Source organism: Bos javanicus, chromosome 10, assembly GCF_032452875.1.
Source record: "Bos javanicus breed banteng chromosome 10, ARS-OSU_banteng_1.0, whole genome shotgun sequence".
Lineage (NCBI taxonomy): Eukaryota > Metazoa > Chordata > Mammalia > Artiodactyla > Bovidae > Bos > Bos javanicus.
Window position 1 is genome coordinate 20,910,135 of NC_083877.1, and position 18,337 is coordinate 20,928,471.

General features: G+C 54.9%; 2 protein-coding genes across 3 annotated transcripts; one reads left to right on the forward strand and one right to left on the reverse strand.

Moving 5' to 3' along the window:
* Nucleotides 1-4,043: 4,043 nt before the first annotated feature.
* NRL (neural retina leucine zipper) lies at nt 4,044-10,168 on the forward strand. Its single transcript, XM_061430394.1, has 3 exons — nt 4,044-5,189; nt 6,993-7,400; nt 8,286-10,168. The coding sequence occupies exons 2-3, from the start codon at nt 7,020-7,022 to the stop codon at nt 8,691-8,693; spliced, it is 789 nt and encodes a 262-aa protein (XP_061286378.1). The 5' UTR covers nt 4,044-5,189; nt 6,993-7,019; the 3' UTR covers nt 8,694-10,168.
* A 1,492-nt stretch (nt 10,169-11,660) lies between these two features.
* Nucleotides 11,661-18,268, reverse strand: CPNE6 (copine 6). 2 transcript variants are annotated; one of them, XM_061430396.1, is made up of 16 exons: nt 17,966-18,268; nt 16,519-16,690; nt 15,919-16,098; nt 15,487-15,561; nt 15,252-15,326; nt 15,051-15,134; nt 14,871-14,960; nt 14,415-14,519; nt 14,098-14,184; nt 13,795-13,854; nt 13,401-13,534; nt 13,271-13,325; nt 13,129-13,180; nt 12,665-12,798; nt 12,334-12,570; nt 11,661-12,131 (listed from the first exon to the last, which is right to left on the reverse strand). In XM_061430396.1, the coding sequence occupies exons 2-16, from the start codon at nt 16,684-16,686 to the stop codon at nt 11,994-11,996; spliced, it is 1,674 nt and encodes a 557-aa protein (XP_061286380.1). In that variant the 5' UTR covers nt 16,687-16,690; nt 17,966-18,268; the 3' UTR covers nt 11,661-11,993. The 2 variants fall into 2 exon arrangements, with proteins under 2 accessions (XP_061286380.1, XP_061286379.1); XM_061430395.1 differs by lacking the exon at nt 17,966-18,268 and adding an exon at nt 17,211-17,943.
* Nucleotides 18,269-18,337: the final 69 nt, after the last annotated feature.

Here is an 18,337-nt window from a genome sequence, read left to right on the forward strand (position 1 = left end):
AAGTTTGTCCACCCAGGTGGAGAATGGTAACTTCAGGCTGAGCACACGATCCCTGGAACACAGCCCTGTTACCTCACCAGCAAGCAGTCAGAAGAAAAAATTCACACACCCTAAAGGCCCTACCCCAGATTTTGTCTATAAAATCTTCTTCCAGAAACCCACTGGGGTTTCTGAGCACGAGCCACACTTTCTCCTTGCTTGGCCCTGCAGTAAACCTTTCTCTGCTCCAAACTCCCACATTTCAGTTGGGCCTCACTGTGCTTCATGGGGTATGCAAACTTGCATTTAGTAACAGGTGCAGGGTGTGACCAGCCTTGTCTTACTCTGCATTTTCTGCTCCCCAGGGCCCTTTGGGTCTCCCCTTGGATGTCTCACAGATCCCCCGTTGTGGGTGCTGTGGCATGCTGTCCAGATCCTTCAGGATCCTGTCTCAGCTGCTGAGTGTTGGCTGCTGATAGTGAAGAGCTGAGCACTTCCCTGGGTACCACCTATGGCTGAAGGGAGCTGTCTTGCCAAATGTGCATGCCTCTTTCCTGGGGCAGCCTGTGTCCAATGGCTGATTGGTTCAGGGGTCCAGAGTCCCAGCCCCTTTCTCTCAATTGAGGACACTCTGAAGTTTCATCCTAGCTCCAGAGCTCCTATAGGGTCAGCTGAAGCCTCTGTTTCAGCCATAATGCTCTTCAGCTCTTCTCTCTATCCAATGCTGCTTCCCTCACAGACTCTGAAAATCCTCCCATCAAACCACCTGTACACAAGTTTCCATCTTGGAGTTGTTATTTTTTTTTTCCAGCTTAAGATATCTCCCCAACTCAACTTGGATACTGCATTAACCCCCTAACTGACTCTTGATTCCATTTTGGCCATCCTTCACAGTAGATCTGAAGTGGTCTTTTAAACACAACCTGATCATTCCACGTCCTTGCTGAAAATCCTTTAGTAGCTTCTCATTGTTCTTAAGGGCTTCCCCCGTGGCACAGAGGTAAAGAATCCACCTGCAATGCAGGAGCCGCAGAAGACGTGAGTTCGATCCCTGGGTTGGGAAGATCCCCTGGAGGAGGAAATGGCAACCCACTACAGTATTCTCGCCTGGAGAATCCCATGGACAGAGGAGCCTGGTGGGCTACAGTTCAGAGGGTCTCAAAGAGTTGGACATGACTGAAGCGACTCAGCATGTTCTTTTTAAAGTCCATATCCTAAACTTGGCCTACAAGTCTCTGCATGATCCAGCCCCACCCTCACCTATCACCATGCTTCCCACTTTGCTTGGTTTTTGCTTTTTGGCTAGTTTTTTTTTCAGTTTCATGCATTTTTTTTTTTTTTCAATTTCATGTATGTGTCTACCTCTTCCCTGCCCAGAGCCCTTGCATAGATTATTCCTGTGACTTGGAATCCCCATCTTCTCCACCCCTCCAGACACAGTCCCTTTTTACTCCCCTGACTAGTCTCAGTTTAATGTGACTTCCTTAGGCTAGTTGTTGCTGCAATGCCACTGCCTCCCCTGCCCCCACATTAGATTAGGTTCCCATGAAATAAAGTCTCATAGGTCCCTGCCCTTCTCTTGCATAGCACGCATCTTCATATAATGAATTATTTTTACGTAGGCCCATCCCTAACTAGAGGCTCTAAATATTTGAAATGTATGATTTAAACAAGCTAACAACTATTAAACAAATATTCTATTCTTCTACCTTGACAAATACACACATAATGGTCTGGAATTTGAATTCAAATTTGGATTTTGTTTGGAATTCTCAGGATTCCACAGCAGAATGTGGTATTGTGGGGGAAGGCATCTCTTTGGATCCACTTCTTTTCCCACCTCTGACACCATCTTCTACCACAAGGGGACTCCTTTGCATGCATGTAGACCTTCCTGTCTACACAGCCCAATTCTGTCCACAGTCTCCTGCCAATAGCCACTCCTTGGCCACCCCCTGGGTCTAAGGATGTGTATCTGAGTAGTGTGATCTACCCTTGGGAGGGCAAACCCAGGAAAGAGGTCCATGTGGGCCCTAGAAGTGGGCTTGGGGCCCTTTGCACAGAGAATTCCTAAGTATGTGGAGTATAGTCCAGAAGGCACTTGGGGTATGGGCAGGGGAGGCCTGGACTCCTCGCTGCAAGGGACATAGCCAGAAGAGGGCCAGAGAGATGCCTTCCAAAACACAGGGCCCAGGGCAGGGGCTATTCCTACCTGGGCCCAAGGGCAATAAACTGACATTTCCCTGGTTCATCAGTCTGTAAGCTTCACAAAGATGGGGCTGGTGATGGTCTGATTTACTGAGGGTCCCTAGTGCCCAGCATATTGTTTGGTGCAGAGTAGGTGTTTAATCAATATTTGTCAAATGAATGAATGTATGAGAGGTAAACCAAGAAGAGGTCTGAGGATTTGGATGCATTACTGATGATCTAGATTGTACAGGTTGTACAGGACTGCAAAATGGGGGGCGCAGGACAGAAGAGAAGGGCAGAGAACCCCAGATCACTGGCTCTGTCTCCCTTCCTCTCCTTCCTCTTTGTTCCCTGCCCCACTCCTCCAGGACCTTTGCCTACCTAGGCTCCCTCCACATGGTCTAGCATCCCTCTGTCTGTATCCTTTTACCTTTAGTTCCTTTGTCTACTGCTCTTTTTCTGTGGCCCGACCATCAATTTGTCTGTTATGAATTTGTTTCTAGTTCTTGGTTGCCAGTCTTACCTTCCTCTCTCCCTTCTTCTGCCACTTTTACTCTTCTAGCCCTTTGTTCCCGTCACCTCTTACTCCCTCTTGATCCCCTCTTGGAAACTTTCTTCTCTCTTTTAGTTCCCCATGGCCCTTCGCCCAACTCTGCGTTTTGCCCATGTTCCTCTGTCTCCTTCAATCCAGATTGCTGGGGAGCCCCTGACTTGTTCTGTCCTCTCGCCCAAGTCTATACTTACTGCCTCCTTAGCTAAGTCTTCCTGCCTCCCTTCCTCTGTTTTGTCCTTCCCAGAGTCCACCTGGTTTCATCTTTCTCATCCCCATTTCCCTGTCCCTGCTTGTCCTTGAGCCAGACAGTCTCAGCATGTAGCCCCCTCCTGCCAAGAAAACCTATGAAGCACCTTGTGGGTCCTTGCTGGCTACTGCAGGTTCTTCCCTCTGTGCCCTTAGTCCTTTCCCCTGGCCCAGCCCTCACCCCCCAGACTCCTTTCCCTGGTCAGTGGTGCCTGGTCTGAGCCCCGAGCGGCTCAACTTGCCTGAGCTTGTTTAGTCTGACTCCTTTAGCCCGTTAGAGGCTTAGCCCTCCCACCTCTCCTCTGAGCGCTCCAGTAAACAAGAGGATCAGTGCAGACCTGACAGCTGCTGGGGGGCAAGTGTCTGGCTAGACCAGACCGGGCCTGCGAAAGGGGCTGCAGTCAACACTTGCTATTTCTTCTTCACAGGGAAATTCTGAGGCCTCTTTCCTGTGGATTTACCTTAGAACCCCATTCCATGGGCATATGTATGGGGTCCCTAGTCTCCATGGTTCCCATTCCCATTGTGTGGCCTTGTTCCCAGGCCTTGGGTTTTGTTTGTTTTTCTTTTGCAGCAATAACACTAGATCCAGGCCATCACACCACTTGAATGATGACAATGGCTTCTGCTCCATAAAATGGAGGCCAAGTGTGGAAAGACAGGTGTCCTCTGATGGAGGTCTTTATATGTATGTGTACAGAGAGAGAGAGGAGAGACCACACACCCCCCCCCACACACACACACATACCCCAGAGAAAGCTGAGTTGACTACAGGTATTCTGTAGACCAGGGGTTCTACTTTAGTGTTCATCAAAATAAACTGGAGGACTTATAAAAACACAGAGTTTTGGGGTCCTATCCCCAAAGCGTCTGATTTAGTAAGTTTGAGGTGATTCCAGAGAACTTGCATTTTTTAACAAGTTCCCAGATGGTGCTGCTGATCTGGGGACCCCAGTCTGAGAACCGCTGTCTTCCGAATCCTAATCCACCAGCTCTTAACCTAACTCCAAAGGCTGGGACCCAGTTAAGTTTTATAATTGATGATCCCTGGGGCTGATGGACACCCAGGTTTCTCTTTGGGTGGGGAAAGAAGACCTGTTAACCCCATGGAGTGTTTGGATGTCCTTAGAAATTAGAGAATAGCCTTTAACTCCTGGAGTTCTATTCCAGTACAGACTCTATTTAAACAGCTTCAGACAGGTTTAAACATCTCCTTGGCTAATACCTAGTATCCCTGTTCCAACTTCTACATGGGGATGATAGCTCTAAGAGGTGTTAGGGGATTAGGCTGAAAATGTAGGTCACCCCCCAGCCATCTGGGAACCAGGAGGAGTGAGAGAGGAAGAGAGCGGTTCAGAGACACACAAGGAAAAGGTGAGGGGAAGCAGAGGGCAAATGAGGGCAGTTTCAAAAGTGCCTTGGATGGATTGATGGTGATTGGATTTCAGTGTCCCGAGGTGGCCCGGAAGGAAAGAAGGAGCAGGGCTCCTCATTTCCCCTATGCTCCTGCTCCCAAGCTGCCTGTCCTGGGGCTGGGTCCCCAGCAATGAGAGAGGCTGGGAATAGATTAGGCAGGTCCTGAAGGGTTGTTTATCTTTCTGATGCCATAACTGTGAGGGGCATGAGGTGGGAGTGAGGTAGGCAGCAGAAATGTAAGGATTCCTGAAAACAGGAAACAGATTCAACAGGCCAGGTGAGAGTGGGCTTGGGAGAATTCATACTCCCCTAAAATACCCACAAGGCATGGCAGAGCCGTGAAGGCTAAGCGTGCTGGAAGCTTGTCTGGCCCTCTTTTCCAGTCCCAGGCTTTCAGTCACCAAGGGCTGAGGGTTGTGTCTGCATGAGGTTGCCGATGGGGGCCAACATGGCACTCTGTACTGGGGAACGGGGAACAGTGAGTTGGACCATCTGTGATATGCTTTGTTGGGGAAGATGCCCCCTTCCCTTCCTTGAGACCAGGCAGACTTGTCCTCTCATTTCCTGCAACCCCCCAGGTCAACGAGATATGCAAATGATCCCCTCACCTCATTGGCTGGAGGCCTGAGAACCATGGATGACCTAAGAGAGCTGGCCCTTTAAGAGTGCCCAGTGGGCTCTGTGCCCACAGCCCCTTGTTCTGAGCACAGAGGTGCCAGGCCCTGCTCAATGGGGCCTCCATTCTCTGGGGAAGCTGTGCCTGCCTGGCTCTGACATTTGACCAATCATCTCTGCCACTCCTAAAGTGAGTATGTCTGAGGCCTCCCTGAGTGCCAGGCCTCTCACCTAGAGCCCCCTCCTCCAACACCTGCTATCAGCTTTTTGTTGGGCTTTTTGTTTTCTGTTTTCAGGAATCTTCACATTTCTGCCCCCTGCTCTACTCCCACCTCAACTGGCTTTAGGTCCCTCACTGCTATCACATCAGAAAGAAAAACAGCCCTCCTCACTTATGTTTTCATCCAACTCTATCTGGACACCTCTCTCTGTGTCTCACCTTCTCTCTGTAAAAGATAATTCCTTCAATGTGTGTTTTTGTTCCCATCCCCTCTACCCTCTCAAGGGTGAGGAGCTCAATAGATATGGCAACACCTGGGACAGGAAGAGAGAGAGGCCTTGTCCTTCCTCCTGCCTCTCTGGGCAGAACCTGGGGGCCTGAGATGTGGTTGGAAAGCAGCTACCTAGGTTTGAGGCAGGAAGATGGAGCCAAACTCTAAACCCTGGGGCTAAGTGTGTGTGTTAGTTGCTCAGTCGTGTCCGACTCTGCAACTCCATGGACTGTAGCCTGCCAGGCTTCTCTGTCCATACAATTCTCCAGGCAAGAACACTGGAGTGGATTGCCATTCCCTTTTCCAGAGGATCTTCCTGACCCAGGGATTGAACCCTGGTCTCCTGCATTGCAGGCAGATTCTTTATTGTTTGAGTTACAGGGAAGTCCCTGCCTTGTCCCTCCTGGGGCTGTTGGAACTGGGAGCTGGGCTCAAGCTTGGGACTTCCAGGCTGGGAAGTCTCTCCAAGGTCACCTAGCCAGAGGTGCCTCAGGTGGGCACATGCTCTGTGGTTGATAACGGAGAGGAGGGTTCCTGGGTGACACAAGTTTGGGATTCAACTCTGTTGAAGTTGAGCAGATGGCTTACTGAAGGACTTCTCAGATGACTATGTTGCTTGTGCTCTGTGAACCTGCAAGAGGTGAGGATTGGAGGTAGCATTTCTCAAAATGATCTGAGCATAGACCCCCTCCTTGGCTATTTCTCAGACTTCATGTTTTGCAGAACAGTCTTTGAGAATTGTTAAAGTCTAACTATCTTCCTTTAACAGAAGGGGAAACTGGGGTCAGAAGGGGAAGGTGACCTGTTCAAGTTCACATGTCTTAGGTCCTGGATGGAAGGAGGAAAACTAATCTTGGTTGGTTTTCCTTGGAGAGATTGGCCTTGAGGAAAGATGGTCACCACTCTGTCCTGATCTTTTTAGAAATGATTCTGGGAACTTTTTTCCTTGAAGAGTCTCTTGCTCCTTGATTAATCCATAGAATGAATGTGCACTGAGGGTCTTCTACATGCAAGGTGTTGGCCTGGGTGTTCTGAGAGAGGGAGGTATTACAGCATGTGATCCAGCTATATTAAAATCCACAGCATATGTGCCTTGCCAATGCCCTAAAATATACACATTCTCTGTCACAGTTAATTAAGCAACATTTTTTTAATTGCTTGGAAATGAAATGATGCCTCTTGAGATGACAGAGACATTCAGCATGTCCCAGCACTAAAGTTGGGAGTGCTGCCATATTCTTCTTGTTTTTCATAGATCCCAGAGGCACCAGCAGGCTGGAGGCTGTGCTATCCCCTTTCTCATTCAGGCTTTAAGTGGCTTGGCCCCTGTCAGGAGCCCCTCCACCTAAGAAGTTGTTTCTTAGCCTGGAGGCGACTATGCAGGGAACAGACTGTGCCATCACCCCAGCTTTCCAGAATTCTGTCTCCATGGCACTTGGGCTTTGGGGGAGGAGATTGGCAGGAAGTCTCCAGGTGCTCTGAACCTGTCTTCTTCTTTGCAGGTGCACCCCTCCGAATCCAGCCCCAGAATGGCACTGCCTCCCAGTCCCCTGGCCATGGAATATGTCAATGACTTTGACCTGATGAAGTTTGAGGTAAAGCGAGAACCCTCAGAGGGGCGATCTGGCCCCCCGACAGCCTCTCTGGGCTCCACACCCTACAGCTCAGTGCCTCCTTCACCCACCTTCAGTGAGCCAGGCATGGTGGGGGCTACCGAGGGCACCCGGCCAGGCCTGGAGGAGCTGTACTGGCTGGCCACCCTGCAACAGCAGCTGGGGGCTGGGGAGGTGCTGGGGCTAAGTCCTGAGGAGGCTGTGGAGCTGCTGCAGGGTCAGAGCCCAGTCCCCGTTGAAGGGTCCCATGCCTACTACCCAGGGAGCCCAGAGGAGACAGGAGCCCAGCATGCCCAGGTGAGTGGTCAGTGAGAGGGTCAGAGGAGGGGGCAGGGTGAGAGGGGAGGCCAACCCAGAGAGGAAGGAGAGTCCCTGGAGAGGCTTACCAGTTTGGGAAAGGAACAAAGGACAGAGGAAGGGAAGTACCTTTAGAAGATATCAGATAAAGAAAACCATTGTTCTGCACCCCCCACCCCTAAATAGAGAGAAATGAGTAGGCTCAACCAGGAGGAAAAGGGAGAAGACAAGGTTAGAAGAGGACCAACTGAAAGGGGAGAGTTGAGAGTTAAAGGGCATCAGGAATGATTGATTATGGGCAGGTATATAGATACTGAGTTTGTGGAAACCAGGAAAGGGTTGTGCATGGAATGGAGTGGAGTTGAGACTGTAGGAACCACAATGAAGTTGGCCTTTTTAAGACTCGGTGCTTCCCCGGCACCCAACCTTCTCAGGAAGGATTGGGACTCATCCTATTAATCATAGACAGATGGGGGCGTTGAGGGCATTAAGATATAATCCAAATCCTTTGAGGGTCACAGGGTTGAGGAGCGAGGTGTGTTGGAGGACAGGGGAGCGAGGTGTGTTGGAGGGGCAGGGTTTGTCTGCCCTGGGACACACATAGGCCAGGAGCCCCGCTCAAGACCCCGCAAAGGCAGTGTGGGGTTCGGGTGCGCGATTGGCTTGCCCGAAGGTGGGTGGGAAACGCGGGGACCACCCAAAGGGGTCGAAGACCCTTGGTGATGGTGGAGGGCGTGTTGGGACCTGGAACAGGATCTAGGCTGCAGGATAGATTCAGGGGAAGGCGCATGTTTAGGTAAAGCTGGGAGCCGAGGGCGAGGCCACCGGAGCGTGGAGTCAGGCGGGAGCCGGCGCTCACCGGCGCCCCGCCGTTTCTCTCTGCAGCTGGCGGAGCGGTTTTCCGACGCGGCGCTGGTGTCGATGTCTGTGCGGGAGCTAAACCGACAGCTGCGGGGCTGCGGGCGCGACGAGGCGCTGCGGCTGAAGCAGAGGCGCCGCACGCTGAAGAACCGCGGGTACGCGCAGGCCTGTCGCTCCAAGCGACTGCAACAGCGGCGGGGGCTGGAGGCGGAGCGCGCCCGCCTGGCCACCCAGCTGGACGCGCTGCGGGCCGAAGTGGCCCGCCTGGCTAGGGAACGCGACCTCTACAAGGCTCGCTGTGAACTGCTGGCCCCGAGCGGCCTGGGGCCAGAGGCCACGCCCACTTCTTCCTCTGAGCCCCTGGCCACCGAGTGGTGGAGTAGGTGGGCGGGCGGTGCACACCACCCCGGAGGCGCCTGCACCATTCACTAGATGGTTACTGAACGCCTTCTGGTGCCAGACACTCCTTTGGATGACCACACAAGTATCCCCAAACTTCCTGGACCCTCAAGGCATGCTCTGAGATTAGATGCTGGTTGTTTCCTGGGAGAGGGGTCCCCTTCCCTCATACAGGACGTGCACAGAAACCCTTCACTTTCTGCCCCACTCTATAGGACCGGGTCACTGAAATCTGCGGGGGTCAGTGCCAGGCATTGTGTAGGGGGCGGGCCGCAAGGAGGTGTGGATGACGTACAGTGAATGGGAGGTGAGGGAGTCCTGCTGCTCCCAGATCAGTTTAGATTTTAATACAAGGCTTTCAACCTGTAGTGCAGTAAGGTGGTAATTAGCAATGAGGCTGTGTTTTCATTCCAGGGCTTGTAACCTCCCCATTTTAGGACAACTGCATTTTCAAGATTTCAATTCTCATTATCAAGACAGACCAGAAACTTGATTCAAGAGGCTTTTGTCCTAGCTAATCCCATGGCCTCCAAGGTCTAGAGCAGCAAAGGCCAGAGGAGCTCCAGAGGTGGTAGGTGTGGTCTGGGAGATGACCCTGAGCAGGAGTCTGAAAACCTGGGTGCTAGTCTCAGCTCTGCCACAGGATACCTCTGGCATCTTGAGCAAATCACTGGCTCCCTGGGTTTTGACGATCTCATCTAATGCTCACTTAATTGGATGACTTCTAACACCTTTCCAGTTCTGGCCTCTCCATAGTGTGGAACCCCTAGAGACCTAGGGGTCTCCCTGAGAATCCCTCAACTCAGCCTCATTTAAAGGGACTTCCTGCCCTGTTTCAGCTTCCTGACTGCAGCCTAGGCCCTGGATGAGACCATGCACTGGTTCTGGGTTGCTCCCTCCATGCTGCCTTGACCTCCAGACCTGCATAGGTTGCCCCTGCTCCCTTCTGCCTCTCTGAGGGCTGAGGTGAGACTTTCCCCAGCCTGACAAGGAGTTGAGAGAATGCAGCTTTTGTGAATTAAACTTGAAGTCTAGGCACAACCGTATGCTATTGGCTAGATGTTCTTGCGATTTAAGAAGTGTTTATTCTATATCCTTGCTCCAGGCCTATGTAAGTGTGTGTGTGCATATGTGTGTGTGAGAGAGAGAGAGAATGAGAGAGAGAGATACAAAGTGTGGTGTGGGGGAAGAGACTGGATAGCCCCCACCTGGGCTGAATGGAGCATCACAGTTCTAAGGCCCAATGGAAATGGGGGTGGGGGGCGGGGATTGGGCCAGATGGAACCTCGCGCTCCCACCTCCACTGCATAGAAGCCCAAGAACAGTAGTGACCCCGCCAGGCCTGCCTGTGGCTATCCTGATGGCTCACAGTTGCCATGGTAACCCAGCCCTTGAGTTCAGCAGCCTACAGAGAGTGGGCGGGGCTCTGGGCAGAGCAGAGGCATTGGGCTGGGAGCAGTTACCTTAGCAGCAGTGGTAGGTCCTCTAAGGGACATAATAAATGGAGAGAAGCAGTTGGGTGTGGGGGAAGAAGCTCCCATATGTCTCTCTTCCTTTCTGCCCCCTCTACTCGCCCCCTCCCCAGCTGTCTCTTCCCATCCCTGTTCTTGTTCCCTCCTCCCATCCTCTAGTTCTAGCCCAGCTCATCCCTCCTCCACTCAGGAGCCTTCGATGAGAGTCCTTTCCTCCATCTCCATCAGAATTTTCTTTCTCTTCTCATTTCCCACCACTGACCACTGGTCACCTTCTTGGGCTCTGTCTTCTCTATGAGTGGCTCATGGCACCTTGAGCACCTCCTCCTCCATCCCCTTCCACTGGCATCCTTGAAGGGAGAGGCTGGGGCAGGGAAGGTCCTTCTAGGAGCCCAGCTCTTCTCCCGTCACTCTGGCTGTCCCCTGGATCCTCATGTGTTTTCTACAGCTGTGATCTAGACTCACCACCATTCTTGCCTGCCTTCTTTAACTGGCTGAGGCTCTGCACGACACACAGAAGGGCAGAGACGCCCATCCAAGGCATCTACTCCCATACACATAACTGGGCCATGTTTACACACCCTGGGGTCACAAGCGGGTCACATGGATACACCGCAAATGGAAGTTGCACATTTATGATTAAGTGTGGGCCCCTTATTCATATGGGCCCAGACTCAAGTTCTAGGCCTATTAATCTTCTTTGACCTTAGGTAAGCTTCAGTCAAGCCTCATTTGCTTTGTCAGGAAAATGGGGAAGATAGTGGTAACTACCTAGTGAGAGTGAACACATTTAAAGCACTAAACACAAAGCTTCACATGTGCTAAATGGCAATGTTTGTTGTCCATATTATAAAGAGTACACAGGGAATTCCCTGGCGGTTCAGTGGTTAGGACTCAGAGCTTTCACTGTGGGGGTCTGGGTTCAATCTCTGGAACTAAGATCCCACAAACCTCGAGGCACAACAGCAACAAAAAATGTACACAGCTAGACTTCTGAACCACTAAAGGCCTATGCAGTTCATGAACACACACACACACATTCATGCACCAGGAAAATCAGGCTGCACAGACCTTAGATACCCACTCTGTATTCCTAACTCACTAGCAGACCTGCTTCCCTACTTCAGTCCTCTACTCCCCTCTTCTCAGCCCGCCCCACAGCTGTGTGGAGGCTGGAGTTCAGCCCCTGGGGGACTCAGCTAGGATTCTCTGGAGACAGCTTAAGAGGGCATCAACTTGCCCCCTTGACAGCCCCTTATTACCCTTCCATGTCTGGTAATTAACCACCAGGGAGCCTGGGTTACCCCCCCATGCCCCCCCCCCCACCAACCCACCCCAAGGTTGGGAGGTGAGGGTAGGGACTCCTCAGATCTCATTGACACATAGATGGGGTGAAACTGCAGATACCAGACCGCCTGGGATCTCTGGCTCAGAGTTCAAAAGGTGCTGGTCCCCATTTCTTAGTGGTGTGTGTAGGGTGCTATGGACGGCCCAGTGGGCATCTGACACACAATAGGTACAGCTGAGGTGCTAGGAGTGCTTTCCTTTATTAATGGCCAGAAAGTCAGGATCACTGAAGAAAATCACTGAGGGGACATGAGGCTGAGGGGTCTGGGGCTTGAAGAGATGGGGTGGGGCTCACCACTCACTTCCGGGACCCAGAGGGCACACCTGGTCCAAGAGGGAGAGGCATGGTCTCTTGAGTCACAAGGGTCAGAACAGGCACCTGGGGGAGAGTGGGATAGTCATAAGCACCCTTTTCTACACCACACACCCAGCCCAGATGGACTCCACCAAGCCCCAACCTCTCGTGTCCCAGGACTCACTGAAAGACAGGGAGTGTCCGTCAGGTTGTCCGCGGTCATGGGCTAGGGCTGGGGGTCATGGCTGGCGTGCAGGGCCTGGGAGCCCCGGGGCTGATGCCCTGGCTGGCGTAGTACTCCACCACCTGCCGGGGCACCTCGGCCAGGACACACTTTGCTAGCGCAGAGGGTGAGGCCTGGGTCGGGGTTAGGGTGAGGAAGTGGTTAGGGGAGGTAGAGTGAGAGAAGGCGGGGCTCAGGTGGGGGGCGGGGCTTCGGGTGGCCAGCTGGATTCCGGCTCTTTCTTGGGACTTCAATCAGGTGGGAGAGATGGGTCAGATCTGGAGGGCAGGAGGAGCTGAGGAGCCCTTCAGCCGGGAGGGGGCTCCGGGCACTCACATCCTTAAAGTCCCGGAACGGCACGAACTGGACGATGTCGCGAGCCGCGGGCACCCCTCGGGGGCAACGCAAGGTACCATCGTCGCCGTCCAGCAGCCTCATGTCAGAAAAATCGGCATTGCCCACGCCCACAATGATGATGGACATGGGCAGGCGGGAGGCGCGCACGATGGCAGTGCGGGTCTCAGCCATGTCGCTCACCACACCGTCCGTGAGCACCAACAGCACCGAGTACTTCTGAGGACAGACAGAGTGGGGGAAGGGTCAGCTCTGCGGCCTTGGCGCCCCCGCCCCCACCCCCACCCCCAGCTCCACCCCCAGGACACCTAACCGTGGCTTGGCCAGTGCTCTGCTCCCGCTGAGCTGGCCCCGCCACGCGGTTGATGATGGGGGCCACGTTGGTGGGGCCATAGAGCTGGATCTGGGGCAGGCAACGGCGGTAGGAGGCAATGACCCCCGAGATCTCTGTGGGCAAAGAGGTGAGAGGGCAGAGATTAGCAGGGAGCTCTTCCAGACTCCCTAAAGTAAGGAGGCATTTCCTTGTCTGAGGACTGCCCTGCTACCATGATCCTCACTAAGCAGGAGAGTTGGATGGTTCAGGTGCTGGTAGAGTTGGGTGGGCAGATATCTGGTCAGGGGCTGAAAGTCTTACCAAATGCAGGCAGACACTGGAAGCATGAAGGGGCAGGGAGCTGGGGCCATGGGAATGGAGTCTGTGCTCCTTCATGGGGTGCACAGGAGTGGGCAGCAAGCTGTATGAAGGGAGGCAGGGCTGGTGGGAATCTCCTCTCTTACCTTCACATTCAGGATTTTCCGGGTCAAAGTTGATAGCAAAGTCATGGGACACCTGTGAGGGGAAGGCGAGGCCAGCCAGAGGATGTTTTTCCTTCCTGTCTGAGTCTCCCAGCATCTCCTCTCCTATCCTTGCCCAGCCTACCTCGAAGTTGGGTGGAATTCGAGCTCCAAAGCCAAACGCTGGGAACCGCTTGTCACTGGGGAGGAGAAAAGGCTATGGGGGCCCATCGGGCAAGGCATCCCTGCCCATCCCCCACCCCATCTCCTGCTACCTGTCGTAGTCCTGGCAGATGCCTCCCACTGCACGCAGGGCCTGCAGGTAGTGGTTGGGCTGGCGGGGGCTCAGGCAGTGCAGGGACTGGCTGCTCCTTGGGTCCCCATTGGAGGCCGTGAAGTCGATTGCCACCTGGTGGAGATAGGGAGAGGATATGTTGCATCCATGAGACCACCAGGGAGGCTAGGCCAGAGCTGGATTCTGTAGGGAGGACTAAGGTGAATCTGAGCAAGCCCCCAGGTAGCCTCATCTTGGAGTCGGGTGAGGGGAGCAAGCTGACCACGCTAAGGCTCATTAGAGGTCCAAGTAAGGGCAGTGTGGATTCTGGGCTCCTCTGTCCACTAGGGCCTGGCCCCTCCCCCTTGGCTGCGTCCCCTCCCCCAGGCCTTTACCGTGAAGCTGATCTGGCAGCCCCCCATGATGTAGTCCAGGAAGGTGTGCACCTTCTCCACCTGGTGGGGAGAGGGCAGATAAGGTGGAATGCTGGTCCCTTGAGGAGGGAGCTGGGTGGGGCTTCTGCAGGGGAAATGGAGGGGCCAGAGTTTTTGAGGTTGAAGTTGGTGGTGGATAGGACAAGGGTTCTCAGTTTCCAGAAGCAGGGAAATGCTCTTTGTAATGAGGGCAAGGCTGAATCTGAGGTTGCCATGGGGGTTGTAGGGGGTGGGAAAGGGCTTGAGATGGGCACTGGAACTTACCGTGCACTGGGCCAGCACTACGGTCCCCGAGCTCTTGTAATGCTTCTTCTTGTCTCGGTATTTGGGGTTGATACAGTCCCACTGCATCTAGACCCCACATACCCCACAAGCCCAGGGTCTCATCATATGACCTTTCCTCCCCCTTGCAGTGGAGCCTCCCAGAGCAGAACCCTCATGGCTCAGTCCTTAGGCTGAGCCCTGAGTTTCCCACCCTCTCCACCTCCTATTGCATGTGAGGGGCTCTTCAGCATCTCCTTCAGGATTTTCCCAGGGATCTTGGTGGGATTCTTGGGGAGAGGGGGCTGTCTTTGCAGTACCTCCTGCCCAGGGTTTGCTGTTCCTTCCTGCATCTCCTGGAAGGTGCTGGTGAACTCGCCAATGAAGTCATGCTTCCCACTGGAGTCATAGTCATATACCAGGAACTGAAAAGACAAGGGGAAAGGGGGATGGGTGGTCAGGATCAGAGAGGCTTTGCAATGGTTCAGTGGGGGCAGGAGGAGGGACTCAGGGAAGTAGAGCCCTAACAGTCACTAGGCCCAAACAGATGTCCTCAACCTGTCCAGAGAAGCCACTTGCGAACTTAATCCTTTGGCTCGGTCTAGTTGGGACTTGGCCTCTGATAGAAGGACCATTGATATAGGAACATTGAGCTGTGACTGGTTCTTTATCCCACAGTGGGAAAGAGGGAGAGGGAGGGGCCTGCACCCTCAGGTGGACGGTCTCGGGCAGAGGCTGGCTGCTCTACCAGGCTGCCCTTACTTGTGGGGCCTCACCTTGAGAGGCCGGTGGACATCACAGCTGCACAGGGAGTGCAGGGACAGACGGAACGGCTCCCAGCTGGGGTTCAGATTGTTCTTCACCACCTTGGAGTGGCACAGAGAGCTGGTCACCCCCGGTCTAGGTTCACCCATTCTGCCCTTCCTCCTGCCTTCCCCACGACCTCAGGCACCCACCTCCGTTCTCCAGACCAGCTGGTCGCTCTGGTCCCCGTTGGTCTTATAGATCTCCATGAAAGGGTCAGACTTGCTGAACAGGTCCTGGAGACATGGGGGAAAGGGCCCCTGAGCCTGGTGAGGTCTGAAAGGGAGGCGCCTAACCCCGAGGCCTAGGCTACCTAACAGTGGAGATGGGGTCCTAAACCCTGGGGTTCCAACCTTGTTGTCCAGCTTGTGGGCTCTGAAGGTGAGCTGCACGTAGTCATTGGTGCCAGACACCTCTTCGGCCACAATCTGCAAGGGGGACACAAGTGGCAGGATTCCCCCACGCTACCCCCACAAAGGCCCCATCCCTTGGGTGGGGGCCAGCCCTGGGGGCAGGATGTCACCATGGTTGTCCCTGCAGGGGTGTTGAATGCCCTGCCCAAGGGTGAGTACCGGTGACCTGGCCTACCGTGATGGTGGACTTGCCCGCGTTCTTCCCATTCTTCAGTAGCAGAGGCTTAGTGACCTTGGTTTGTGACACGATCTGGGGATGGAGGTGGAGGGAGACCCAGCTGTGACATCCCCACCTGCTTTGGCCAGGGTACAAGGGACAGGGCAATAAGCGCCCTTTGATCGCTCACAGGGGCTGCACTTGGGCTAGAACTGGACTTAATTTCCATAGCAACCTTAAGAGATCTGCACTGTGACCCCCCATTGTTTAGATGAGGACACTAAGACTCAGAGAGGTTAGATATCTAGCCCAAGGCTGCACAGCGGGTGAATGGTGGAGATGGGGTCCAACCCCCCCACTGAACTAACTCCACAGCTTATTCTGTCTTCTTCTGGCCTCCGGAGGAAGAACCGTGGGGGTGGGGGTAGGGGTGGGGGTGAGAATGCAGACCTGCCCCAGGGTGCACTCGGTGGAGCCGAGGAAGGTGTCGTTGCGGGGACTGGTGGATCCGTCCTCGGCGTCAAACACATGGAACTGCAGGGGCTGCTTCTCCTCGAAGAAGTACTCCAGGGCCAGTACGCGGGAGAAGACGGGGCTGGAGCAGGAGCGCAGCACCTCTGTGCGCTCCACCTGCGGCACGAGGGGAGCCCACCTCTGGGAACCCGGGCTGCTTTGCTCTGTCCCGGACCGCCCCCGGTCTTGCCAGCTTTCCTCAGGTTCCCATGCCCCAGAGACTGGCTCCTCCCTCCCTGGGCTGAACCCCAGGCTTAGGGTGCTGCCTGCCCCTAGGACCATCAGCCATCAGGGGCTCTCATAGTTGGAAGCAGTGCCACTGCCTTTGGGGGCCATCTCAGGACCCCATAGGACCCTGTGAGCTTTGGTCCCTGTGAAATGCTTTGTGTGTGTAACGATGGCACCCGCATCTCTATGGTTACCCACACAGACTGGAAGAGGCCCCCGAGAGTCCTGACCATCCCTCGTGGCTGCCCCCACCCAGCCTCCTTCCTTTGCGTCCCGGAGGTCCGTGAAGGAGAGGCCAGCCACTCTCACCTCCACCCACTGCTCATCGGAGTGGAGCTTGAGCAGCACACAGGGGTGGGGCTTGGTGAGTGTGTCTCGGTCGAGGAGGCCGTGGCAGGACACCCGCAGCTCCACTCTCGAGGCCCCCAGTGTCATGGCTGGGGGCTCGGGCACCCAGGCCATCTCTGGGTCGGACATGTCTCTGTGGGGACAGAGCAGACACTGGCCACTGGAAGGGGGACACCTGCCAGAGGAGGGGTCTGTCTCTGGGAGCCTGGGCCCCACCCCCTTACCCTGCTTCCCAAGGCCCTGGCATCTCATGGATCTTCTTCCCCCTGACCTCACTCGGCTTCCCCTGAGCTCTGAGCCTCTCACTCCGGCACAGCCCAGTGAGTGCTCTTGTCACCCCTGCTGGCCTTGTATGCGTGGATGGGGCTGGAGAGGGCTTGGAGGTTCCTGGCAGCCTTGGTTCCTAGGCAATCGATTGATCCACACTTTCTGCTATATCAGCACCTTCTGCTATTTCCTGACTGATGTTTAAGCCAGCGCTGCACTCAGTCTTGGCTTGAGGAAGCTGAACTGGGGCAAGGGGGTGGGGAGGGGAGTGGAGGGGCCCCGGCAAGTCTGAAGAGGAGGGTCAGGAACGGAGGCTGCAGTGGGCAGGAGGAGACAGGTTGGAAGGTGCCCTGCAGGGCTGTGCCCATCCACCTCCCCCGACTCACCTTCTGGTTGGCTGATGGAAAGGGAGGGGTGGTGGGCTTGCAGAATGAGCAGCAGAGCTCGGCCCCTGCTGAAAGCTTCTCTAGGTTCCTGGCAGTGGCTCCCACTATGACAACACTGGCTTTCCTCCCCACCTCCCTTGTTCTCACACTTCTTGGCAGCACTGGCGCTGTCTCTTAGCGACAGGATTTTTGGGGAGCCTCGGCCCCCTCCATGCTGCCCGTGGGATGCACGCACGCCACCCTCCCCCAACAGTGGTACTGAGCTTCGGGCAGCAGCATGCAGGGGTACACTGGCCCGAGTTCATGGCCGGTCCATCCGTCTCTCTGTGTCTGTCCACTTCTCAGGGTGAGGCTGTCTGATCTCATGTTGTGCTTCCCCGGCAAGTGTGCGTTGGTGTGTCTGGATGCCCCCACCCCGTGTCTATCCCCTAGTCGGGTGTCTGTCTTCAGGAGGCTGTGACAGTTCCTGTACGTCCCTCAGAACTGGGACCCTTCCCTGGCTGAGTACCCGCTCCCCACAGTGTGTGCCCTTCTGGGTATGTGAGGGAGGGTCTGGGTTAGCGGGGGTGGGCTCTGCCTTCTAGCCACAAGTCTCCCAGTTCTCACAGATCCCCTGAGTCAGGCAGGAGCATGTGATGGTGAGGGTATTGGGCAGGACTGGAGACCTCTCTGGGGGCCGGGGGCAATGTTGTTATGGAGACTGGGCCAGGCTTGGGCTGGGCTGGGGCTGGGCGAGGGATGAAGGGTGGGCTCACCTGGGCTCTAGTCGGGGGCTCCTCTCTCCGGCTCTCTGGCCCTGGCCCTGACTCCCTTGCTGCTCCAGCCGCTGGCGCTGGCTCCGGCTCCGGCTCTGGTGCTATTTATGGGGCCTGGATGGGGAGGGGTGGGGGGGCCGAAGCACCAGCTCCCCCCACTTGCACAGACCGGTTGGGAGGGAGAAGCGGGGCAGGGCCACTGGTTGGGAAGGAGCCACGGAGCCAGGGGAGGAGGGCGGGCTGAGGGTGGCTCAGAGGCAGGACCCCCGCAGACACAGTGACATACATCTTCCCCTCCTGCCACACCCACACCCAGCATCACAGAGAGGCACACACTGCGGTGGTGCATGCACACACACACATTCACGCCGG